The sequence below is a fragment of the Peromyscus maniculatus genome, chromosome 22 (assembly GCF_049852395.1).
Source record: "Peromyscus maniculatus bairdii isolate BWxNUB_F1_BW_parent chromosome 22, HU_Pman_BW_mat_3.1, whole genome shotgun sequence".
Taxonomy (NCBI): Eukaryota; Metazoa; Chordata; class Mammalia; order Rodentia; family Cricetidae; genus Peromyscus; species Peromyscus maniculatus.
Genome location: NC_134873.1, coordinates 18,201,978 through 18,227,508, shown reverse-complemented (window position 1 = coordinate 18,227,508; position 25,531 = coordinate 18,201,978). Strand labels below are relative to the sequence as shown.

Here is a 25,531-nt window from a genome sequence, read left to right as displayed (position 1 = left end):
CCAGTGAGATAGTTCAGCAGTTAAGGTGCCTGCTGCCAAGCCTGACATCCCAGTTTGATCCTTGGAACCCACATGGTGGAAGGAGAGAATCAGCCTCCTGCACATTGTACCCTGGCCTCTGTGTGTGTGCCTATCATGTGCAGGTAAACCCACCCACACAAACTTGAAAAACAAACAGCAGCAGAAAAAGAAGCTTTGATTGTGGTCACATATCAGTAGGTTGAAAATTAGTTTATTTCATTGATATGAAAAGTTATAAATGAGCATACCTCATTTTGATGTATTATCTTTCTGAAAAATTTGTGTGTAAACATTTATAAATTAACACACTAAAAGGCCATTTATGCCGGACAGTGGTGACTCAAGCCTTTAATTCCAGCACTTAAGGCAGAGGCAGGCAGATCTCTGTGAGTTTGAGGCCAGCCTGGTCTACAAAGCGAGTTTCAGGACAGCCAAGGCTATACAAAGGAACCCTGTCTCAAAATCAAAAACAAAAACAAAAGCTGTTTATTTTTATTTTTTTAAAGCACTTCGAGACCTTTCAATGCCTGTTTAGAAGTGTAAAGCACAGTATTTAAAGTACAGGGGAGACAGAACCCGCCTTAGTTTCCTTGTAATAACCTGTGACTGTTGGTTGTGTTCTATTTGAATTCTGAGTATACATTAGTGTGCATTGCTTCTAGAGTCACAGTTTGTCTGTCTTATCTGTTAAAGCGGTGCTGGCAAGTCAGTCCAGCAGCCCTCATATGCTAGCATCCTCCTAGAGTGGAAAAATACTTGCACTTGAGCAGATTCTTCCTGAATTTATCTTACCCATGAATTTGCTGTTTTCTGACCTAGACCATTCATTAGAGTCCATATAGTAGGTAGTTTGGATGTGGCATCAATTTGAATCTTATATTTATAGGTCAATATGATAGATTGTGAGGCTAATGAATGGTTGTGGTCAACTTCCTAGTTTCTAGATTAGTTTTTTTTTTTTCTTCCTTTTTCACCTTTGGAAGAAGTTTAGTAGGAGTATTTAAAAATCATTGGCTTTTCATGGAAAGTAACCTGAAAGAGGTACAGTACTATATACATAGTAATTGGCAATTGTGAGGATAAGCAGATGGCTTGGATGTGTATTCCTTCCCACAGAAACTTATCTAATAGTTATAATACAGTGATGTCTCTGATGAGCTGTACAATTAGAGGTCATCGGTTGCATTCTCTCCTATAACCTTTCCCTGTCACATTATTTTAGTTACAGAATAGACACACAGTTACAGAACTGCCACAAAAGACAGTTGGAAAGGATAATGTGTTTTATGTCTCATTTTTTACAAATGAATGAAGGCTCATAGAGATCTTGAGAGTTGACAAGAGTCACACAACTAGCTCTGGGGTTTTTAGTCTATCATACTGTCTTTATTTTTCTTTCTGATTAATATATTCTATCATTTATATTAAACTTACACTGTATGCTACATATAATAGCATTAGATTTGTGGTTGTTGATTATTACCCTTTGCTTTCTGTTTTTTTTTATAGTGGTCTCAAAGTTTATTTTTTACTTTATACCAAAGTCATAGGCACTTTTAGGGTTGATATCATAAAAATCTCAAAACTATCTATCCTCCACCTCTTATAAACAAAAAAATACATAACAGAGGTAATAAAGAATTCATAGTTATTACTTTATGGCAGAAATCATTATCTCAGCAGAGGAGATCTTTTTTGACTACTTACCAAGCTAAGTTGCCCCAAAGTGATTTCATTAGAAAGACCCTAGTTTAAGAATGAAGAACATGCCGGGCGGTGGTGGTGCACGCCTTTAATCCCAGCACTTGGGAGGCAGAGCCAGGAGGATCTTTATGAGTTCAAGGCCAGCCTGGTCTACAGAGCGAGATCCAGGAAAGGTGCAAAGCTACACAGAGAAACCCTGTCTTGAAAAACAAAACAAAACAAAAAAAAGAATGAAGAACATGGGCTGGAGAGATGGCTCACTGATTAAGAACACGGACTGCTCTTCCATAGGACCTAAGTTCAATTCTCAGCACCCACATGGTAGCTCACAACTGTCTGTAACTAGTTCCACGGGACCAGACACCCATGGAAAAACACCAGTGCACATAAAAAAAAATAAAATAAAAACAAACTAAAGAATGAAGAACATTTTTTTGCCTGTAAGATGACCAGAGGTAAAAGCATTTGGTGTATGGATCCAATCTGGATCCATCCCATGGTAGGAGTGGAAGGGGAAAGCCAACTCCCAAAAGTGTATATGCACATTTTTTATTAAGTTACTAACATTTTTCTAAGAAACAGAAACAAAACCATTCGATATTGGTAGGTTTTTGTTTTTTTTTTTTTTGCGACAGGGTTTCTCTGTGTAACCCTGGCTGTCCTGAAACTTACTCTGTAGTCCAGGCTGGCCTCGAACTCATAAAGATCCCTAAGTTCTGGGATTAGTGGAAGGAAGGTAGGCTCTCACAATACCCAGGCTGTCCTAGAACTCTTGAACCTTGTAAGTGGTGAGATCACGGTGTCTACCAGCTTCCCAGCTTTCTGTTGTGTTGTTTTTTTAATGAGGCTGGATTTACTAAGGAGCCTATGCTAGCCTAGAACCCATAGCTCTCCTAAGAGTACAAGCATGTGCCTCTAGACCCAGCAGCAGCAGCAGCAGCAGCAGCAATATATTCTTGTCTGTTGTTTAAATTCGCATCAAATTCTGTTATAGATCAAAGAGAAGAAAATAATGCTCAAGGGCCTTAGTTGATGGCTTTACGATGACTCTTGGCAATCAGATGCAGGGGGGGGGGGGGAGAACACTATGAAAAATTCACACTTAACTCTAATTACACTTTTTCATAGAATTCAAGTATTTCACTTGTTTTTCTAAAGTAATTAGACTATGTGGCTGAATTTAAGTGTGCAATTTTAGACAGTGATATTTTGGACTAATTTGCATTTTTAAAAAATTAATATTTTATGTAGCAAAATGGGGATTGTTACTAATTTGAGAGTTGTTAATAGTGCTGGGAGATCAAGGTATAACTTAATTGGGGGAGCTTATTGTTACTTGTAAAGAAAATTAAAAACTTTTTTTTTCCCTCCTCTTGTTTTCTTGGGGTGCATTCCAACTCCAGAAGGTAAGAAGTATTACTTTATTCTAAAGGAGTATTAAGCAATTATAATGTAGTCTTTTACAAGTTTTACTGAATGTGCCAATGTATGCATGGTTTTTACTTTATAAAATGATTTGCCCTAGAAATAAAGTAATAGTGATATTATATAAATGTTAGTTACTAAATGAGCTTTTTTGTTTTGGTTTGTTAATTTTTGTAATTTGTAACCATTACATGGCCATAATTTTAGAAATTGTTGACATTAAGGCCTATCAAAATTGTCATTTGTCTTAGAGCACTGAAGTACCACTCAGCATTAATGAAAATGCTTAGAAGATAGAGCAATGTGTGTTGCCTGTTGCTTGTGAGATTGAAAATATATTTATTTACTTGACTGATACAGAGAAAATAATTGGTAAATTGTTTACCCAAAGGATACTTACTTTAAACCAGGCAGAACAGATGAAAATTCATAGTCTGAATCCTTTACTGAATTGGCTTTTTGTCGATGTTTGCTGGTCTCTTTAGATAGCTGTTGGTTGTAGCACTTCCCGTTTATAGTATAGTGGGGTTTTTTTGTTTTGTTTTAAAATTTCAGTTCTATGACTTTGATGTGAGGCTTGAGGACAGGGAACTCTATCTGTATTTTCATGTCATAGAATGCCATGTTTGCTTACAGCTTCAGATTAATCTCTCAACTTCAGTTAATCTGTTCATTTCATTTATAATTTATTTTTTAAGTAATGGGTTATGAATGAAGCTTAATTAAGATTTAACCTTTTAAGTTATTTGTGTGTATGATGTGTGAATGCAGTTACATGTGTATCGTGGCGCTCTTGTGGCAAGATCTTTGATTTTGGTCTGTTGGACACTTGCAGGTAGTAGTGGTGGTCTCATCTTTGAGGACAGAGTGGCAGACTGAGCTGTTTCTTGTCTTCTGGTCTTTTTTTTTTTTTTTTTTTTTTTTTTAATTGTTTTGTTTTGAGCAGGATCTTACTAAGATCTGTCTCTGAAATGCTGGGCTTAGAGATGTGTGCCACCATGCCCAACTTTCTGTGATCTTACCCCACATGCATAATACCACCTAAGAACTCATTCCTATTTTAGTATTTGTTTTTGAGACTTGACGTGAAAGCCATTTGATATAATCTAAGGTTTACCATATCTAAGTTACTTCTCTGAGAAAGAATTTCTGATAGAAAATATCATGAATTGGTTAAATAATTAGGTCAGACTACTACTTAAAAACTCAGAATTTTGATATCCACATCCACATGTGGCATTCTAGTTCTCACAAAAGCAGGAAGCAAAGCCTGTGTAGAAACAGTTCAGCAGCAAGAGCACTTGCTACTCTTGCAGAGGACCCAGTTCAGTTTCTAAAAAGTAGTTTTTATAAAAAAGCCTAAAGCAATTATAACAGCACTAGCTATTAAGATACAAAATTGCATTGCTAAATGAGCAATAATTACCCAATAAGGACAGTGATGTAAAATTTTATCTGATCTCTGTGTTTTTATTGTCTCCAGTTCAGTTCTTGTATAATTATACCCATAGTTTATTTTCTTCACAGAGATTCTGAGCTTCAATTTCTGTGTTCATGTTGGCATTCCTTTTACCTGGAATCATAAGATCTTGTGTAACCTTTTGTACTTAGTTTGGATACAAACACTGTTTGGGATTTGGTCCAGCTGTTAAGAACTTTAAGCATCCCAGCTGAGCAGTGGTGGCTCACGCCTTTTTGGTCCCAGAACTTGGAAGGCAGAGGCATGTGGGTCTGTGAGATCTAGGACAGCCAGGGCTACACAGAGAAACCCTGTCTCCAGGAAAAAAAAAAAAAAAAAACTTTAGGCGTCCTAATCATCTATAATAAGATAGTAAATAGATAGGTAGTTAGTACCTTTATTACAGAAACGAAGAAGCATTCTGTTTCTCTCAAAGCTAATTTTTATTTTTATGGCCTGTTTATCACAATATTTAAAAGTTAGATGGTATAATGAGCTAGTATTTGAAATGACCTTGGCTAAGATGGGAGTTAGATATTTCGTATGTGTCGATGAGACAAAGACGTCTCATCGACAGTGGAACAGGAAAGACTTGCAGAGCTAGTCATGATAGAAGGTAAACTCTCGTTTTTTGCCTCACTTTTGTGTGAACGGTAGGTGATTGGGCAAGGAGCTTACTTTGCCTCCTTGGTAATAGGGATTGAACCCAAGGGTCTCACAAGGCATGATAGTCAAGTACTCTGTCAGCCTTTGAACAAGGAGGGGTGTGTGTGTGTGTGTGTGTGTGTGTGTGTGTGTGTGTGTGTGTGAGAGAGAGAGAGAGAGAGAGAGAGAGAGAGAGAGAGAGAGAGAGAGAGAGAGAGAGAGAGAGTCAGTTTCAGCTGGGCTTTGTGGCACATGCCTTTAATCCTAGCACCCTTTGTGTTGTGGCTTTCTCTCTGCATTTTGATATGCCACCTATCACAGTTCAAAAAAAGAATGAACACATGCCCATTAGAGACATACAGGATACTTGGTGATTTATTTATTTTTATTGGTATTTATTAGTGTGTTGTGGTGGTCGGAAGTGGACATCAAGTATATTCTGCTCCCTTTTCCACCACCTACTTTTCCCCAGAAGAGTCATTAACTCTTCTGTTTGGCTAGACTGGCTGGCCAGTGATCTCCAGTGATCTGCCTTTTTTTATTTTAATGATTTATTTATTTTTATTTTTATGTGCATTGCCTGTATATATGTTTGTGTGAGAGTGTTGGATCCCCTGGAGGTGGAGTTACAGGCAATTGTGAGATGCCATGTGGGTGCTGGGAATTGAACCCAAGTGCTCTGGAAGAACAGCCAGTGCTCTTAATTGCTGAGCCATCTCTCCAGCCCGAGATCTGCCTTTCTTCTTTTCTTCTTTCTATATTTTGGTTTTTCGAGACAGTTTCTCTGTGTAGCTCTGGCTGCCCTGGAACTCACTCTGTAGACCAGGCTGGCCTTGAACTCACAGAGGTCCACCTGCCTCTGCCTTTCTTAATGTCAGTCCTCCACTTCTGTCCATGTTGCTTGTGGTCTCTGTAGTAGATTTGGTTTTAGGGTTTTGAGTATCACCAGCAGGGAGCTGAGAGGAAGATGAGTTGAGAATGTCCTGTTAAGTTGTTTTGCCCCTTAATAATTGTGAAAAACAAAAACTACGTAAGGGAGTTGTAGTCAGACTCCAGACCATTCCCTGACTTCTTTCCATATGAACTTTCAACGTGCTTTCTTATTACTTCTGTTTTCCTAGATACAGGAACGTGTTGCTTTAAGAGTTGCAGCGCCCAATGTTAGGCATAGATCCTATACCTGTAATTCTAATGCTTGAGAGATTGAACTAGGAAGATTGCCTTGAGTTTGATGCCAGAAGCTACATCTAGAGTTCCACACCACTTCAGACCTGTGCTACAGAATGAGGATTCTGTCCTAAAACAAACAAACAAACAAACAAACAAACAAACAAACCAGAAACACCTACCAATCATACACAAAAGGATTAGTGTGCTTTCTTTAACACTATAGCCCTTGACCTTAGACTAACACTTGGTTTTTAGTAATATTTTCTATCATTTTATATCCTACATTTTAATATTGTTCTTAATTTCAAGCTTTTGTTTGTTTGTTTTGTTTTGTTTTTCAAAACAGTTTTTCTTTGTAGCCCTGGCTGTCCTGGAACTCCCCCTGTAGACCAGGCTGGCCTCGAACTCAGAGAATCTGCCTCTACCTCCTGAGGGCTAGGGTTAAAGGCGTGTTCACCATCCAGCTTGAAGCTTTTATTTTAATAGCTATTTCTTAGCTTTTTTCTGTTGAATAAAATCCACAGGCTTAATCATCTGAGAACATACAATTTTATTCCTTTTTGGTAGTCAGTCTATAATTTGATTTTTAAAAGACTTAAAAAAATTAATGTGTATGAATTTGTTTGTTTTTGAGGCAGAATTTCACAATGTATCTCTGGTTGGCCTGATAATCATTATGCAGAGCAGGTTTGCCTCTTTTTGTTTGTTTGTTTTTGTTTTTGAGACAGGGTTTCTCTGTGTAGACCTGGCTGTCTTGGAACTCACTTTGTAGCCCGGGCTGACCTCGAATTCACAATCTGCCTACCTCTGCCTCCCGAGTGCTGGGATTAAAGGTGTGTGCTGCCATGCCTAGCGTGTATCAATATTTGGCTTGTGTGTGTGTATTTGCACCACATGCATGCTTGGTGTTTGCAGAGTGTAGAAGGGGACATTGGATCTTCTTAAACTTGAGTTATAGATCGTTGTGAGCCTCTAAATGGGTCCTGGGAATTGAACTTGGGTACACTGCAGGAGCAACAAATGTTCTAAACTACTGAGCCAGCTTTCTAGCCTCTATAATTCGATATTTTATAACATACCCCCTTTTTGTTGTTTTTGTTTTCCAGGTCTTTACTCTGTAGTTCAGGCTAACATAGAACTTGTTTTCATCCTGCCTCAGTTTTGAGAGCAGCAGTTCTCAATGTGAGGATTTGAATGACCCTTTCTTATGAGTCACCTAAGATCATTAGAAAACACAGATGTTTACACTGCAATTCATAACAGTAGTAAAATGACAGGAAGGAGCAGTGAAAATAATTTCATGGTTGGGGGTCACCACATGAGGAACTGTATTAAAGGGTTGCAGCATTAGGAAGGTTGAGAACCACTGCTCTAGAGGCTTGATTATATGTGTGGATCACCATGCTCAGGTATACTTTTTAAAGCATGTGGTGTAAATGAGTTTCTAAACGGTCTTATTAAATAAAAACACAGAACCAGAAATAGGGGTGAAAATCTGACCGAGATCAGAGGGGTAGGAACAGCTGCCAGGCTCCAAAGAGAGCGACTTCCTTTCTAAGCAGACTTATATGCCTTTTCCGTTCTGTTTTCTAATTGGCTCTCTCAGCCCAGCTACATCACTTCCTCTGCCTGCCCAGCTCTGTCACTTCCTGTCTATCTGTACAGACCTCCTATGGTTGGTGCTGGGATTAAAGGCGTGTGTAACTACACTTGGCTCTGTTCTCTAGTGTGACCTTGAACTCACAGAGATCCAGACAGATTAATGTGTGCTAACATTGCATGACTTTTGTGTTTACTATAGTGGCTGGCCTTCCTCTGATCTCCAGGCAAGCTTTATTTTACTGGGGGACACAGATAAAATATCACCACGATGTGGTTTTATGCTTAAAAATGCATTGCTTATACTTCTCTTTTCTGTTTCTTTTCTTTCTTTTCATTTTTTAGTTTTTGGTTTCTTGAGACAGGGTTTCTCTGTGTAGTACTGATTGTAGAGCAGGCTGGCCTTGACCTCTGCCTCTGTCTCCCAAGTTCTGGGATTAAACGCATGCAGTTAACTATACCTTCCTGTTTCTTAATGCAGAAGTGCTTAACATTAGACTTATGGTAGAACATTAGACCCATTTTCTTTTCTTTTTTAAAATTATTTACTTTTTACTTTATGTGCATTGGTGTTTTACATGCATGTGTGTCTGTGTGAGCATGTTGGATTTCCCTGGAACTGGAATTACAAAAAGTTGTTAGTGGCCATGTGGGTGTTGGGAATTGAACCCTGGTCCTGGAAGAGCAGCCAGTGGTCTTATCTCTACAATCCCAGTTCCATTTCCTTAATGTAGTGACAGACCAAGATAAGGATGCCTGTTAGTGAATTTTATTGCCCTTTTTTGAGAGCACAGTAAAGTCTGATGACACTTCAAAATGAATTTTTTCCCTTAGGAGCTTGCTTTATAGTAGAGAATGGCATTGAACTTGGGATTCTTTTGCCTCAGTCTCCTAAATTCTGGGGTTATAGTTGTGTGCCATCATGCCCCACTCAAAAAACTTTTTTCATCATAATAATGAATTATTATGCACATAAAATTTTAGAAAATGAGAAAGAAAGCTAATCCATGCAAAATAAGTCTGTAAATTGTCTTTAAAGTGATCTCCTGTGAAGCTTAAGTACAAGAAACCACGGCAGTTTTGTTTACAAATCAGATTTAGTTTAGTGCAGCAGCACACAAGAAGCTGGAGATTTATTTGAATCTGTGTGTGTGTGTGTGTGTGTGTGCGCGCGCGCGCGTGCGTGTACATGCTTTCCACTTTAATTATACTTACAAAGTTTTGTGTGTAAATAAAGTAGGTTTGCAAAATAAATTTGATATTGTTCTATGTTGATTTTTTTGTTTTTCTTTTACTTAAATGTTAGATTACGGATTTTTTTCCCCTTTAGATACTCAAAAATGAATTTTCCATTCATTTTTTTTCATGGCAATATCTTTCTGTATTAATATTTTTTACAGTTAGTAAAACAGGAATATTGATCAATTAAAGAAATTAAGTGCCGGGCGGTGGTGGCGCACGCCTTTAATCCCAGCACTCGGGAGGCAGAGGCAGGCGGATCTCTGTGAGTTCGAGGCCAGCCTGGGCTACCAAGTGAGTTCCAGGAAAGGCGCAAAGCTACACAGAGAAACCCTGTCTCGAAAAACCAAAAAAAAAAAAAAAAAAAAAAAAAAGAAATTAAGTCAGCATTACAAAGAATATTCAGAGATAAACTAATCACTATGCTCTTCACCTGCTTTGCTTTGTAGTGGGACTTCCCCTCTTGCATGCTTAAATGCAATGCTCCACACAAACTCCCGAGGTGAAGAGGGCATCTTCTATAAAGTCCCAGGTAGAATGGGAGTATATACTTTGAAGGTAAGTTGCTTGGGAGCCAAGAAAGAGTAAGTGACAATGTATAATAATTGAGTCACAGAGACAGAATTCAATATTTCAACCCTAAAATAAGTAAGTAAATAAATTTGGGAGAGGGAGGAGATGTTCTGGGAATTGAAGGCAGGGCCTCATGAATACTAAGAAGGCACCCTTTGTATATATTCTTATTTAACATGGGTTTTTTTTTTTAGATTTATTTTATGTGTATCCGTGTACCACATACATGCAGTACTCATGGATGCCAGAAGGGGGTGTTTCATTCCCTGGAACTAGAGTTTCAGATGGTTGCTAGTGACTCTGTGGGTACTGAGGATTGAACCTGAGGTCCTCTGGAAGGAAGAGCAGCTGTCAGTGTTAACTGCTGAGCCCTTTCTCTAGCCCGTTTCTTATTTTACAGAACTTCAAAATATTTCAATTACAAATTGAGGATTCTTTTTTTGAAACATACTGCGTAGAGCCATAGATTCTTTTCTTTTTCTTTCTTTCTTTTTTTTTTTTAAAGATTTATTTATTATGTATACAGTGTTCTGCCTGCATGTACCCCTGCCCGCCAGAAGAGGGCACCAGGTCTCATTACAGATGGTTGTGAGCCACCATGTGGTTGCTGGGTATTGTACTCAGGACCTCTGGAAGAGCAGTCAGTACTCTTAATCACTGAGCCATCTCTCTAGCCCAGATTCTTTTCTTTATTCATAAATTTCCCCACTAAAACTTAGTTATGGTTATTATTCCTTTTTTTTCTTTCAGAGCTGAGGACCGAACCCAGGGCCTTGCACTTGCTAGGCAAGCGCTCTGCCAGTGAGCTAAACCCCCAACCCCTTATTCGTTTTTTAATAATGGGAAAAAGTAAAGTTTGAAAGATGTAATTCCTGACCAGTGTTGGCTGTATTGTATCAGAAGAAGAATAGGAACTTTGATCCGATTCCACACCCACATTTCTTCTTCCATAACAAGCTGGCTAATACCTCATTTGTACACTGAAATGGTGACCTTTTCTCATCAATATCCTTTCACTTATGAGTAGGAAAACCAATGTAAATGAGCTTAGTAAATAGGCTGGAAAATGTGTGAACTCATACAGCTAAACTAAACATTCATGGGAAATCCAGGCTGGGTCCAGATGATCAAAAGGTGTCATCTGGTCTTGGTCTGTTCTTTCTTTTACTTTGTTCTCAGTCAGCCTCTCCTCCTCGTCCACGGATTCAGTCCGAGTCTCCGTTCTACAGACTGACAGTCTAGAGACAAGAGTCCAAGACTGAAGCAGGGCTCCACCTCACTCAGACTGACTGACCCGTGTGACACCCACCGTTCATGAGTTATGGCTGTTGACAAATGTCGAATCGTTGTCATCCTTGATGTGGGGTTGTAGTTGAGCTTGTGACAGCCTGATAATTAGGAGAGGGCTTGTTTCTCAAAGGAAGTTTATCAGCAAACCAGAATGGCAGACTATTTGACAGACTGTTGTACCCCAAGTGACACGTCCGTAGAGACCGCTGTCTGTCCCACTGCCTCCTGTCTCTGAGCTTATCACGGTGCTCAGTGGCAGTATTGCGTCCACTGACATTAAGAACTCTGACCTGAGGTGCTGAGATGGTTCAGCATGTGAAGGCACTGACAGCCTGTTTTTGGTTCCCTGGGCACATATAAATGAAGGACAGAACCAACTCCTACAAGTTGTCCTATAACTTTCATATGTGTGCTATGGCACACAGGTACCCAACATAAAACAAAACACAGAAAATGAACACCTAGGTTTGGTGGCCGTGCATGCCTTTAATCCCAGCACTCTGGAGGCAGATGTAGGTATCTCTGAATTCTAGGCAGGCAAGCCAGTGAGATCCTGTCTCAAAACAAAACAAAAGAGGAACAAATCCCACATCTAGCAGCTTAATGTGGTGGCATATGGTTATCAATCATAGTACTCAGGAGGCCAAGGTAAAAGGTCCTGTCCAGTTCTAGATCACCCTGACCTATATAGTGAGCTCAAGGCCAATCTGTGCAATATATATAGCACAACCCTATTCTGCCTTTTAATGTTAACTTCCTCTGACTGTCTGCAGTGTTTAACTTGTGGGTGTTATGGGACTTTAGCCCTAAATGAAGCTTTCATGATCTCATTTTGATGCTTTAGCTATTCTAGATCTTCCATGATTTTAATTGCATTCATTAAATGCGTACTGTGTTGGAGAGAGAGGGAAAGAAATCCTCAAAATGTATTTTCTGTTATTACATACCAATTAGTACAGTTCTTCTGATACCATGTGTTCGGGGGTTTCTCCCATATATCAAGCAGTTCTCCAACTGAAGTCAGCTAGCTGCCTTTAATTTAACTCAGTTTTCACTGTTTGGCTATTGTGTCGGTCAAAGGGCCCAGTACTAAAGGTTACCCTTCACTTCAGCTATTAGTTACAAGTCTTTGGATGAGACCTAAGCTCTAGGACTGCTTACAAAAGATGTTAGAGGAAAAAAAAATCTTTGAGTTTTCTATTTATTGTAATGTAGATAAAAGACATTCATGAAGTGAGGTGTGGCCACTGAGTATAGAATCTGTCTTGGCATACCAGTCTCCAAGCACAGACTTTAGCCATGTGCAAGCTCATCCAAACCCCTGGTCTTTAGAGTTTTTATGGAGGATTTGTGATATGAGTGTGATTTTTGTCATTGGCCATCAACTCAACCTTCGTTCTTGAGAAGATGGACTAAAAGTTCCAATTTTCTAATTACATAATTGTTTCTCTTAGTAGTCAGTCCCTACTCTGAGGCAGACCATTCCGAGCCAACAAAGAATCATCCAAACAGACGATCTAATTATCAGTAGAGTCAAAGACCAAATAGCAGAACAATAGGTTTTCCTAATCTGCTGTTGATCAGGAAAGTACAAAAGTTTCAGCACTCTGTAGCAAGAGCTCAGAGTTCACTGTAGACAGCAGTTAAGAGTACTTGCTGATGTTACAGAGAAGCAAGATTCAGTTTCTAGCCTGATGCCCTCTTCTGGCCTCTACAGGCACTGCACACACATGGTGTGTGTATACATGCATGCAAAACTCTCATACATAAAATCTTTAAAGAAAAAAAACTAAGAGTTCAAATAATCATATCGTCAAGTCTATGCCAAAAATAGACTAAGATGAATAATCTATAGTTCTTGATCTCTGTAATGCTTACATTTTAGTTATTAAAATTTTCATATTTACAAAATATATTGTGAAACTCTTCCATTATAATGACACAAAATAAAGATTAGTTTTGAATAAAGGGGTTTAGAAAGTTTGTGTTATTACTTGTAAGATTTAAGTTGGACTTGAACATATACATAAGAAGAGTGAAGGCCTTCAAGGATAAGTAGCTCAAATGAAGGAACAGATAAAATTCTGGATGAATTTGAAAGTAGAGGAAATTGGATTAAGTGATAATCACTGTAGTTGGGATAATTGATAAATTAACAAAGTTTTACCCTGACTGAGCTCTGTGTTTGGGTGGGGTATTGAGTAAGTAGATGGCAGAGGTCTTCAGAGAGAACCATGTCATCAGATCTATGTGTTATGATTTTTATGAAAAGGAGATTACAGTTTGGTGTAGGAACTCAGAGTGGTAATATAGGTAGACACAAGACATTTGAGGCACAGAACACGTTGCATTTGGTATGTGTAAAACAGTGGGTGAGAAATGATTCTAAGATCATGAGCCGTTGATCCCAAGGGGATCACAAGTTTTTTGCAAAAAGAAGATAATTATATTTGTATTTCAGATACTTGTTGAACCTACAGGTCAAGATGTCTGGCTGGCAACTAACTCTATAAAAGCTGTCCTGCATTTTGAAAGAAGGAATATAAAAATATGGGGTCTGTATTTTAAGAAAGTGTATAACATAAGAGATGGATTAGAGAGAAAAATTTAAGTGGAAAAATACTGTTCTTGCTCAATCGGACTTAATGGCCTTGGGTAGATGTCATGTGGTGCCAGTTAGATGGAGGGCAATTTTTTTGTGTTTGTCAGTTCAATTTTTAATGTGATAAAAATAATTATATGGGATAACAAAGTATTGATGGAAAGAAAATCCATAAGAAATAACATTCATTTATCCATTTATTTATATAAGCTTTTTGTACTATGTAAACACATAGTAACTAGTACTGAGCTCTCATAAAGGCTATGTTGTGAACATTTAATATTAATTAGCTCATTTAATTTCTGTGTGCTCTTTTAAGGTAGGTGCTATCACCCCACCTTAGACACTGAAATGAGGTTATGGGAGATTGAGACTAAGGCTGTGTAACTGGGAGAAGATGAAGCCAGAGAGCCCTGCATCACTAGCCTTTCGTATGCTGCTACTCTTTTCTCACATGAAATGGTCATAGTTATGCTGTCTGTTTAATATTCTCATTATTCAGAGCTGAAACTAAAGAGATTGATGTGATTCTTTAAAAAACAAACAACAGCCGGGCGTCGGTGGCGCACGCCTTTAATCCCAGCACTCGGGAGGCAGAGCCAGGCGGATCTCTGTGAGTTCGAGGCCAGCCTGGGCTACCAAGTGAGCTCCAGGAAAGGCGCAAAGCTACACAGAGAAACCCTGTCTCGAAAAACCAAAAAAAAAAAAAAAAAAAAAAAAAACAAACAACAGGCTGTGCGGTGGTGGCGCACGCCTTTAATTGCCCACCTTTAAAGCACTCGGAGGCAGAGGTAGTTGGATCTCTGTGAGTTCGAAGCCATCCTGGTCTACAAAAGAGAGTTCCAGGACAGCCAGAGCTGTTACGCAGAGAAACCCTGTCTCAAAAAACCACATAACGAAACAAAAACTCCTTTTCTTGATGCTACTCATTAACCAATATTGAGGACCCAGTTAGGTGAAAATAATGTGATAATCTTGTTCTCCTGACTTTAATTCTAGAATTGAATTCAGAATACATAGGGCAACCCACCCCACCCCACCCCACCCCACCCCACCCCACCCCCGACACAAATATGTCTAACAAAATCATTATTAGCTTTTTAAACCTGAACATTACGTCTTTTACCTGGATTTACGGCTACCAATTTTCTGTAACTTAAACATATGTGGTACCTGCATATGAATGTTGTGTATAATTTTTATCTTCTGGGTGTAGGTGGAAAATTAATTTATTTGACCAAAAAAAGGGGGAAGTATCAGGATTTCAGCTAATATTGGTGGTTTTACTATTTTATAATAGTAAAAATTAATCAGTTAAGTTACTGTATTACATACTAGAAATTTAGTTTGGATTTGCTAAAATGGTAATAATCCTAACAGGATGCCTACATTTTCAGAAAGATGTGCCAGATGGAGTGAAAGAGCTGTCAGAAGGTTCAGAAGAAAGCAGTGATGGTCAGTCAGATTCTCAGAGCTCTGAGAACAGCAGCAGCAGTGATGGCGGCAGCCACAAAGAGGGGAGAAAGAGCAGGTGGAAGAGGAAAGGTAATCCCCACTGCTGCAGGGCAGTGCCTTCTCGCTCTCGACCATCCGCCTCTTCTTTCCCTGTAGCCTAGTGCTCTGCCTGGTTGCCTGCAGGGGCGGAAGCGTCTGTATTTCACCTGCTGGACACAGTGCAGCAGCCGCCAGCTTCATGGACCTTTTGGACTGTGTGACTGAGAAATTTTCAAAAATAGACTTTTCTAGTCGGGCATGGGGGCACGTGCCTTTAATCCCAGCACTTGGGAGGCAGGCAGGCAGATCTCTGTGAGTTCGAGGTCAGCCTAGTCTACAGAGTGAGTTCCAGGACAGCCAGGGCGACACAGAGAAACCCTGTCTCAAAAACCAAAATGAAACAGACAAATCTGTATCTATATATAAATCTCTCTCTATGTAGATATCTATATATATGCTTTTAGGAGCTGGGAGATTGCTCTGTGGCTAATATGCTGTGTGAGCATAAAGAACCGAGTTTGGATCCCTAGCACATACGGATATATAACACCAGTAAAGGGGATGAGGAATTATGCATTTCCTGGGGCTCGCTGGCCATGCAGCCTAGCCAGCACTATGAGCTCCAGGTTCAATGAGAGATCCTGTCAGAGAGAGAGAGAGAGAGAGAGAGAGAGAGAGAGAGAGAGAGAGAGAGAGAGAGAGAGATGAAAGAGGGGGTGTGTTGGTGGGGTTGTTCTGGGAGCTGTAATACGGGAATATATAATGAGCATAAGGACCACAGTTCGAGTCCCAGAATGTTGGCCAGGCATGACAGCTGCCTGTAATCTCAGCCAGCACTTAAGCAAAGACAGGATCCTGGTTAGCTAGACTAGCTCAAGTCGACAAGCTGAGGGTTTAGTGAGAGATCCTGCCTTGATAGAAAGTGGAGAGTACTCAAGGAAGACGCCAACATCAGTGTTGAGCCTCTGCACACATCCGACCTGCACACTACACATACATCTATAAGGGAGAAAACCCATGGAGAGTGGTCACGGTAGACACTTAAATACATGCGTGCATCCACACAAAAAATGTCCTTTTGGAGAACACTTTTAGATTCGGGTTGATAAGTACAGTGTTTCCATTTGCTTTCTACTTGTTCATATGCACAGACTTGCTCACATCAGGTTTTGCTGCTTTGTGCTTTTTTGCTTACATGTGTTATATTCTTGGCTTTTTGGAACAGGGTCTCACCATGTAGCACTGGTTTATAATTGGATATGTAGACTGGGCTGGCATTCAATTGGTTAATCATCATGCCTCTGCCTCTTGAGTGCTCAAACTACAGACTGGAAGTTATGTTTTGGAGTTGTGTTTTAGCAGTCAGGTTTGTCCCATGTCTCTTCTATGTTTGTTACTTGTACTTGGTAATGTGTACTAGCACATTCTTATCATCCGGGTTCTATTTCCGCCGGAATTCGCTCTTGGTAGTGTACTTTCTAAAACTTGGGACAGATGCGTTATTTACAAAGACATGTGTGCACACAAATGCCATACAGTGTATTTTCACTGCCCCGTCCACATAGTCTTCTGGCTGACTTCTGATCTTTTCTACTATCTGCATGGTTTTGTCTTTTTGAGACTATCAGAAAGTTGGAACCTTTTCAAATGGACATTGTTTTATTTATTTATTTATTTATTTTTAGTTTTTTTTTGTTTTTTGAGACAGGGTTTCTCTGTGTAGCCTTGGCTGTCCTGGATCTCGCTCTGTAGACCAGGCCTGCCTTGAACTCACAGATCCACCTGCCCCTGCTTCCCAGGTGCTAGGATTAAAGGCGTGCACCACCACTGCCTGGCATTAAATGGGCATTATTTTAAAACTGACATTACAATTTTTTTTCTGAGTGTGTTCTTGTACACACCTTCATTCACATGTGCACTGGTGCCATGACAGTTGTATACAGATGAGAGGACATCTTACAGGAATTGATTCTCTCCTTTTAACCATGTGAGTCTTAGGGATCAAACTCAATTGTCAAGCATGGCGACAAGGTGTTTTCCAACCAAACCACCTCACTGGCTCCAGATTGGCATCTTTAATTTAGTAATGTGTGTTGGAGATTTCTCCATGCGTTTTCATGGCTTATGGTACATTGCCTTGTGGAACTAAATAGTATTTGACATGATTTGCATATAGCCATTCACCAACTAAAAGATGTATTTGTTACTTCATGTTTTACCATTTATGAGTGAAAACTACTATGAACTTTGTTTTTCTGTGGGCACATGTTGTCTTTGTGTAAATTCACAAGAGTGTGACTGATGCATTGTGATGAGTATGTTAAATGTTGTAAAACGCTGCCACACTACTACAGTGAATGGCAGTTGCTGTTGCTTTGAATCTTTACCAGCAGTTCGTATTGTCTGCCAGTCTTCTAGACTTTGGCCATTCTAATGGTGCGCATCTGTCTGTCACTGCTGTCATTTGTATTTCCCTGATTGCATGTATGGAGAAGTCTTTCTGCATGCTTATTTTCCATTTGAATAGGCTCTTTGGTGAGAAATGTGCCCTGGTTCTTGGCCCATTTTTGTTAAGGTTAGGATGTCAGGGTTTTTTTGTTTGTTTGTTTTTTGTTTTCTAATAATTGGCCTTCAGGAGTTCATTGTTCATTTTGAATAGTATTTTTTTTAAAGATTTATTTTCATTTTATGTGTATTTAAGTTTTATCTGAGTGTATGTTTGTATCATGTGCGTACCTGGTGCCCACAGATGCCAGAAGAGGGCATTGGATCCCCCCGGGACTGGAGTTATGGATGGTGATGAGCCGCCATTGTGGGTGCTGGGAGTTGAACCTGGGTCCTCTGCAAGAGCAGCCAGTGCTCTTTACTGCTGAGCCCGCTCTCTAGCCCTGGATTATAGTCTTTTATTTGGTAAGGTTTTTTTCTGTATATTTTCTCAAAAACTATAGTCCTTCCCCCTTTGGCAGTTTTCCCCTCTCCAAATGTGTGTGTGTTCGTATGTATGTGGATATGAGACATGCTCGTGCATGCCAGTGTCAAGATCAGAAGACAGCATTCAGGAGTTGGCTCTCACTACTTACACCTTATTGGAGGCAGAATCTCTCTTATTTCTGCCACTGCCCCGAAGCTTCTGGGCAGCTCCTCTGTCTTTACCTCCATTTTGCCTTCGGAACGCTGGGATTGTAGGTCAGTGCTTCCAGATCTGCTTTTTATGAGTCTCAGAGATCTGACTCACGTTGTCAGGTTTTTGGCAAGGACTGGTACCCGTTGAGCCATCTCTCTAGTCCTGGATCTGGCAGTTTCTTTTTACAAAGCAGAAGTTTTTCATTTGAATGTAGTCCAGTTTATCAGTCCTTTGTTTTGTGATCTTGAGCCTTTGGTATTGTATCTAAAAGTGATGACCAAGTCTAGGCTCACCTACATTTTCTTCTATATCTTCTAGAAGTTTTATCATCTTGAGTTTTAAGTCTGTGATTAATTTTAATTCTTTTTGTTTTTTTAAAGATTTATTTATTTACATATTTTATGCATATGAGTATTCTATTTGCATGTATGTTTGCATGACAGTAGAGGGCACCAGATCTCATTACAGTTGGTTGTGAGCCACCAAGTGGTTGCTGGGAATTGAACCCAGGTCCTCTGGAAGAGCAGCTAGTGCTCTTAACCACTGAGCCATTTCTCCAGGTCCTAATTTTAATTGTTAAAAAATGTTGAGTATGTGTGTGCTGTGTGCATGGGGGGCAGACAGAGCGAAAGAGGGACTAGCTGGCCTGGGTCTACGCCACGGTGCAGTTTGGAGGTCATTGGACGACTTTGTTCAGTCCTTCCACCGCTCTGTGGATTTCCGGCACCGTCCTCAGACCGTGGTGCTTATGCTGCCGTCATCACCTTTCCTTGCTGAGCCGTCTCACCAACCTCAGTTTGAGGTCATTGTTGAGGTAAATCTGCATCTTGCAGTGAGGATATGCAGTTAGCTGGGTATGGTGGTGCACACACACCTTTAGTCCCAGCACTCGGGAGACAGATGCAGCCAGATATGAATTCAAGGCCAGCCAGAGCTACATAATGAGATCTTACCACAAAAAAGAAAAAAAAAAGTGCAAGTTTTATTTTTATTTAACTTAAATGGTGAAATGAGTTGGACAACATTCTAAATTTTTACCTTAATTTATTCTTAGCTGTGACCGTCATAGATGCTTTACCATTACTTATTTGTAACTCTTGTCTGATTCTGGTCCCAGGCTTGGAGCACTGGCTGTTCTCAGCTCTCTCCTTACTAGGAAAAGAATGTTCATTACTACTAGCTAACACCAGATGTAGTCTGCCTGTCTTTGCTCTCATACCATTTGATATCTTTTCATAGCGAACCTAAGACACGTAAGGAATAATGGCTATATGACAACCCTTTCCCTGGAAGGCTTTTCTGTTATGAATAACATTTTACCATCTATTCTTGTTAATCTCTAGCTTTTTGTTAGATTCTGTTTGAAGAGGGGAAATTTTAGACTTCTGAATACCTTATGGGGTATTGATTTTCCTGCGTAGAGTAGACATTCAGTTTTCTCCAGTTTTAATATCTTCTAAGTTGAATTATGCTTCCCGTAATCATAGACTTGTTAATTTTAACTGCCTTGAGAACTGTTGATGTGCCATATCAGAAAAATAGGTGGTTTTTTTTGTTGTTGTTGTTTTTGTTTTTTTACTTCCTTCTCTTTATCCCCAATCTAGTGGTTGTGCTACTCTTGGGGAGCATGGAAATAATTCATTAACTTACTCATTTATGTTCTCTGGTATAACTACTATGCATACAGTTCAAGAAAACTAATCCCATAATCTTAGTTTACAAGTTCATTGGAGAGGCACCAAACTTCAGTTATCAGACACAAATGAGATGAAAACAAAATGAAATAGGGCCTTCTTGCAAATCCTTGATAAATAATTTCAGAATGATCCCTGATAATGATGAACAGCAGCTGTGGCCCAGGTCTTTTATTCTAAAAAAATCCTCCCACCCCCCAGACATGGTTCCACTGTGTAGCCTGGCTATCCTGGAACTCACGCTATAGACCAGGCTGATCTCAAACTCACAGAGATCTGCCTGCTTCTGCCTCCCAAGTGCTGGGACTAAAGGCTGGGCTCCCACTGCCTGGCCATTCTGCAGATTTTTTAAACCCCCGATTTGGGAAGGCTAATGCTACAGGTGAAAGGGGCTTTGTCTTTTCTCCACTTCTCTCCAGCTTCAACTTTTCTCTATAAGTTTGAAAATTATAGAACAAAGCCAAGACATCAGGCAAGGGAAATACCTAGCAAGATTCATATTTTCTAGGTGGCTTCATAAACAAGAAGATCAACATTAAAGGTGGCCAGTTTAAACTGTGAACAAAAATCATTGTCTTTGGAATGTATTGGAACATCTTTATTTGGGGATGGAGTGCTCACATGTTCTCACATAGCCCAGGCTAGTCTGGAACTGACTATTTAGCCAGAGCTGGCTGTGAACTCCTAGCTTTCTTGCCTCTACCTCCCAAGAGCTGGAGTGACAAGCAGATTACCCCATCTGGCTTTATTTTTACTTTTTTGGTTTTTGAGACAAGTCTCACTGTGTAGCTGTGGCTGGCCTGGAACTTGCTAAATAGATATCAATAAGCCGGGCTCATTCCTACCTTTTAAGAGTCACACATGCAGGGCTGGGGTGATGGCTCAGCAGTTAGTGCACTTGTTGTTCTCGCAGAGGATCTGGTTCCTTTCCCAGCACTCACATAGCCGCTCACAACCATCTGTAAGTTCATTAGGGGATCCCATGCCCCTTCCTGGCCCCACACAGTGCACAGGTATACATGGAAGCAAAGTACCCGTTCATGTAAAATGAAGATGGTTTTTTTTTTTGTTCTTTTAAATAAATTTTTGAAAAAAGCTACACCTGGTGCAGCGACCCTTTGAGCAGTGGCTCTTGTTGCTGGTGCATTTGTCTGTTAATGGCCATGCCAAAAAATTAAGGTAAGTTCAAATAATGCAGAAATACCTTAAATAACAATCATAAAATTCCACTGTCAGTAGCTCCGTAGGTAAATTTGAATAGTATAACCTTATTCTACATCCTACATAATAATAGATGTTGACAACTAGGTAATAGCAAATTCAGCATTGTTTTTGATCTGCTTTTGATTCATCGCTCTTCTAGAAATGAGTATCGTGTCGGCTGTTTCTCCTTGAATTATACTCTGATGAGACAGTCTCTGAAGTTATCAAAATAATTTCTCTAATACTAATTGTTGCTGTTCATTTTTCTTATTTGGGGCTTTGACTCTGAGTTTGACATCATGATTTCAAATGCATTGTAAGACAGGAAGAACATTGAGATAGTATCAAAAACCCACTTCCTTTTTATGTGCAAAAATACAGAGCTCTGACAGCAAAACTGATACTTTTAGTTGAAAATTGATAGAAACTCTTGATATTTATACCTTTCAGCCAAATAGGAACAGACTAGAACTCAGAAACTCAGTCCAGTATTGAATCTAGCTTATTGATTTATATGTAAAGTAGAGGAAATTACTAGTTTCTAGCTTTGGTTCTTAGCTTTCAGACAGGAAACATGTTCAGAGAAGAGCTTAATGGAATTTCAAGTCAAGGTAAGGTGGAATGATGTCAGAAAAACTACTAATAAAACCAACTGTCTCTCTTACTGTTTTTTGGTCATAGCTAAGGGAAATTTCTGTCTTTCCCCCCAAATATGTTATAAATACTATAATATGAAACAGCTGCATGGATAATTGTTGTTTGTTTTGTTTTCTCCCTTAGAGACAGGATCTCGTTATATAACCCTGGCTGTCCTGGAACTTATGTAGAGCAGACAGACTAGCTTTGAACTGACAGATTCTCCTGCCTCTGCCTCCCAAGTGCTGGGATTTAAGACGCTGCATGGTTATAGTTTTTATCTTGTTATAAGGAAAAGTTGTGAGGTTTGGTTTGCTTTTGCTATTTTTAAGAAAAAAAAAAAGAGTCAGTGAAATATTCCTTTTCATTGTAAGGGATCCCTGTTTCCCAGAGCACATTACTGTTAGCATATAGTCAAGACTTTTTTTTTTTTTTTAATCAGTAATTTGCTAACAGGAGTTAGAAAATATGGTAAATCCACTAGCCCTCTGGCATTTTTTTATATGTGCTAAGTTACTGAATGGGGAAGATTGGGTTCTCTTTCAAGTACATCCTAGAAACGAAACTTGTGACAAAGTTAACTTAGGTTGAAAGACTTCTGGGAGATGTTCTTGTTGATAGTGGCTGAGGTGAAGGTTTGGGCACAGCCTGTGTTAAAGATGGCTGTACTATTAGGACTGAGGCTTTAAGGATAACCAGAAGCAAGGGAAAAAGCTTCTGTCTCCCAAGTGATAGAATTAAAGGCCTGTGCCACCAGGCCAGGCTTGATTTTTATTTGAACATTTTAAATGTATGTTTCAAATGTCTGTAAGTTGATAGTAATACTTTAAAAACTTACGCCAGTTGTGGTGGTGGTGATGGTGCACTCCTTTAATCCCAGCACTTGGGAGGCAGAGGCTGGTGGGTGGATATCCATGAGTTTGAGACCAGCATGGTCTACAAAGCAAGTTCCAGGACAGCCAGGGTTACACAGAGAAACACTCTCAGAAACAGAACAAAACAAAACAAAACTTAGTTACTATATGGTTCCTGAAGCAGCAAATTACCACAAACTGTGTGGCTTAAGTAACACAAATTTGTTCTCTCACAGTTCTGAAAGTCAGTTTGTAAGCCCAGGGGTCAGCAAGGAAGCTATCCCTCCAGAGGCTTTCAGAGAGACTCTTCTGTTCCTTGCCTTTTCTGGCTTTCTGTGATGGCCAACTAACTTGCATTATGGCCACTTTATTCTGACCTGGCTTTTTCTTCACCTTCTCTGAATCTGTCTTCACTATGTCTCTTATAAAAATACTTTGTTGTGTGGGATGTGATAACACACAACTTTAATACCAATGCTTGGGAGGCAGAGGCAGGTGGATCTCTCTGAGTTCAAGGCCAGCTAGGGCTGTAAATTGAGACCCTGTCTTGAAAAGTAAAAAATATGTTGTTAAGACTGACTGGCATAATCTAGGTAATATAATCATAAGATACTTAGTCCTTTCACCAATAAAGCAATGTTCGCAGGCTCTGAGAATTCGGATATTAGCACATGTTTTCAGTGGTCACCACTGTCAGCTATTCCAGGTACTTATTCATTGTTCTGAAAATAAAATTTAAATCTTGCCTTTGCTCCATACTAGCTTTGTATCTTTTCTCAAGCTGATTCAGTTTTTTGATAAGTAAATATAGGTTATGAGAACTTATATAGCAGCCAGTGTGTATCTTTGTACTATTTTATTTGCACAGAAAAGAATGTAATGATACAAACCTAGTTATTTAGATTTAGTTATCACTGGAAATAGAATTTCAGGAGCTTGGAATAGAAAATAGAACTTATGCTTTTGTTAGAACATAGAAGGTGCTTTTTTTTAAAGCTGATTGTTATATCAGTTCCTTCCCATGTATATAAACATGATAGTTATGAAGATGAGGATACAGAACCAAAGTTAAATTGTCTTAATATTAGAACATTTAAGAGTAAAGTTGTATGTTGTACTCTAGGCGTTGCTTATTTTACTATGTATATTTCTTATTTTTGTGTCAGTTAGATATCTAGCAGCACATACTTCATGTGTCTTAAATCTTCATGGTCTTAACCAATACCATTTTGCTATAAATGTTTTCAGGTCAAGTATTTAAAAAGAAAATATTAGGCAAAGTGTATTCTTCAAGAGTCATCTCTAGGTTCTTTCCTCTCTTAAATTGAACTTTCCTTGCTCTCACATGAGATGTCTGAACCAACAATTTTCATCTTTCTCCTTAACTAACATAAAATGTATTCATTGATCTTGTAGAAGACATGAGTTTGTTTCCCAGCATCCACAATTGGGCTGCCCACAGTGCCTATAACTCCATCACTAGAGGATCTGATGCTCTCTTTTGGCCTCCATGGGCAATGTCCTCAGATGTATGCATATGTGTTCGTGATCATGTGTGTGTGCATACACACACACACACACACACACACACACACACACACCTTATTTTAAAATGGGGCTGGATCGATGGCTCAACAGAGTACTGGCTGCTCTTCCAGAGGACCCGGGTTTAATATCTATCACCCGCCCATGGCACCTCACAACTATCTGTAACCTCTTTCCAGGTGATGCCACACCCTCTTCTGGCCTCTGTGGGCAACAGGCATTACATGGATGTAAAAAATAAAATTTTAAAATGTGCTCACATGATATTAAGTTTTATAGAGCATAAACATGTGCCTGCCATGACTTCAGTGTGGTCCATTTCAGGCTATGCACAGCAGATACGGACGGCATAGGAAGTGGTTGTTTCCAGTAGAGAAGTCTTCAAAACCCGTCTTGAACAGATAGGCTGAAAACTTGGGACCTGAGGGAAGGAGTGACAGGGTTGAAACAGTGGAAGAATTTTAAAGCAGAAATGGCCTTTTTGTCTTCAATTTAAACCTTTCATAACTTCCCACCATGTTGTCATTATTCATCTTCAAGTTTACCTTAGGACCATAGATACTACAGTTCTAATTTGATAACATGGCTCCTTTAATCAGTTCTAATATAGTAAATAATGAGAAGTCATCTATACTAATACTCGCCCCTTCCCCGTCCTATCATCCTGCACTAGAACTTTCTGAGGAAATAAACTGAAAGGGGAGACTGTTTGCAGGACAACTCCAAAGAGAAGATCCTTTCCTAAAGTGTTTGGTCACAGTTGTTAACAGGTAGCAGCATATGATCTGGGGAAGGAGTGGTGCTTGATATCAACTCTGATAACAAATGTTTCCTTGTCAATTTTTCCCTAGTATCATCTAGACTGTCACAGCCATCCTCTCCTCAGTCAGGCTGCCCATCACCTACCATTCCAGCAAGTAAAGTCATTTCTCCATCACAGAAGCACAGCAAAAAGGCATTAAAACAGGTAAGCATTAAGTCTCTGTTTATCAGAAGAATAATCTCTCCAATTAAAAATAATTAGGAAAGCTGGGCTGTGGTGGCACATGCCTATAATCTCAGCATTCAGAAGACAGACAGGTAGATCTCTATGAGTTTTGAAGATCTCTGTGAGTTTGAGGCCAGCCTGGTCTACAGAATGCGTTCCAGGACAGCCAGGGCTACAGAGAGAAAGCCTGTCTAGAAAAAACAAACAAACAAACAAACAAACAACAAAAAAAAAAACGAATAATTAATAATAATGAGAGCTACATG

General features: G+C 39.4%; 2 protein-coding genes across 25 annotated transcripts in view; both read left to right on the top strand.

The window, feature by feature from the left end:
* Positions 1-25,531, top strand: part of LOC143270189 (putative Polycomb group protein ASXL2) — a 198,582-nt gene that overhangs the window by 26,615 nt on the left and 146,436 nt on the right. For 23 of the 24 annotated variants that reach the window (XR_013047187.1, XR_013047181.1, XR_013047183.1 and 20 more), the window contains exons 3-5: positions 9,712-9,820; positions 15,125-15,272; positions 25,129-25,244. Coding sequence is in view for 14 of the 24 variants with exons in the window: in XM_076559168.1 (XP_076415283.1) it covers positions 9,712-9,820; positions 15,125-15,272; positions 25,129-25,244 (373 nt within the window). In the remaining 10 variants the exon portion in view is untranslated. The other variant, XM_076559166.1, reaches the window with a different exon arrangement.
* The window catches only part of LOC143270188 (putative Polycomb group protein ASXL2), a 287,604-nt gene that overhangs the window by 220,113 nt on the left and 41,960 nt on the right, over positions 1-25,531 (top strand). The gene's annotated exons all lie outside the window — the stretch shown is intronic.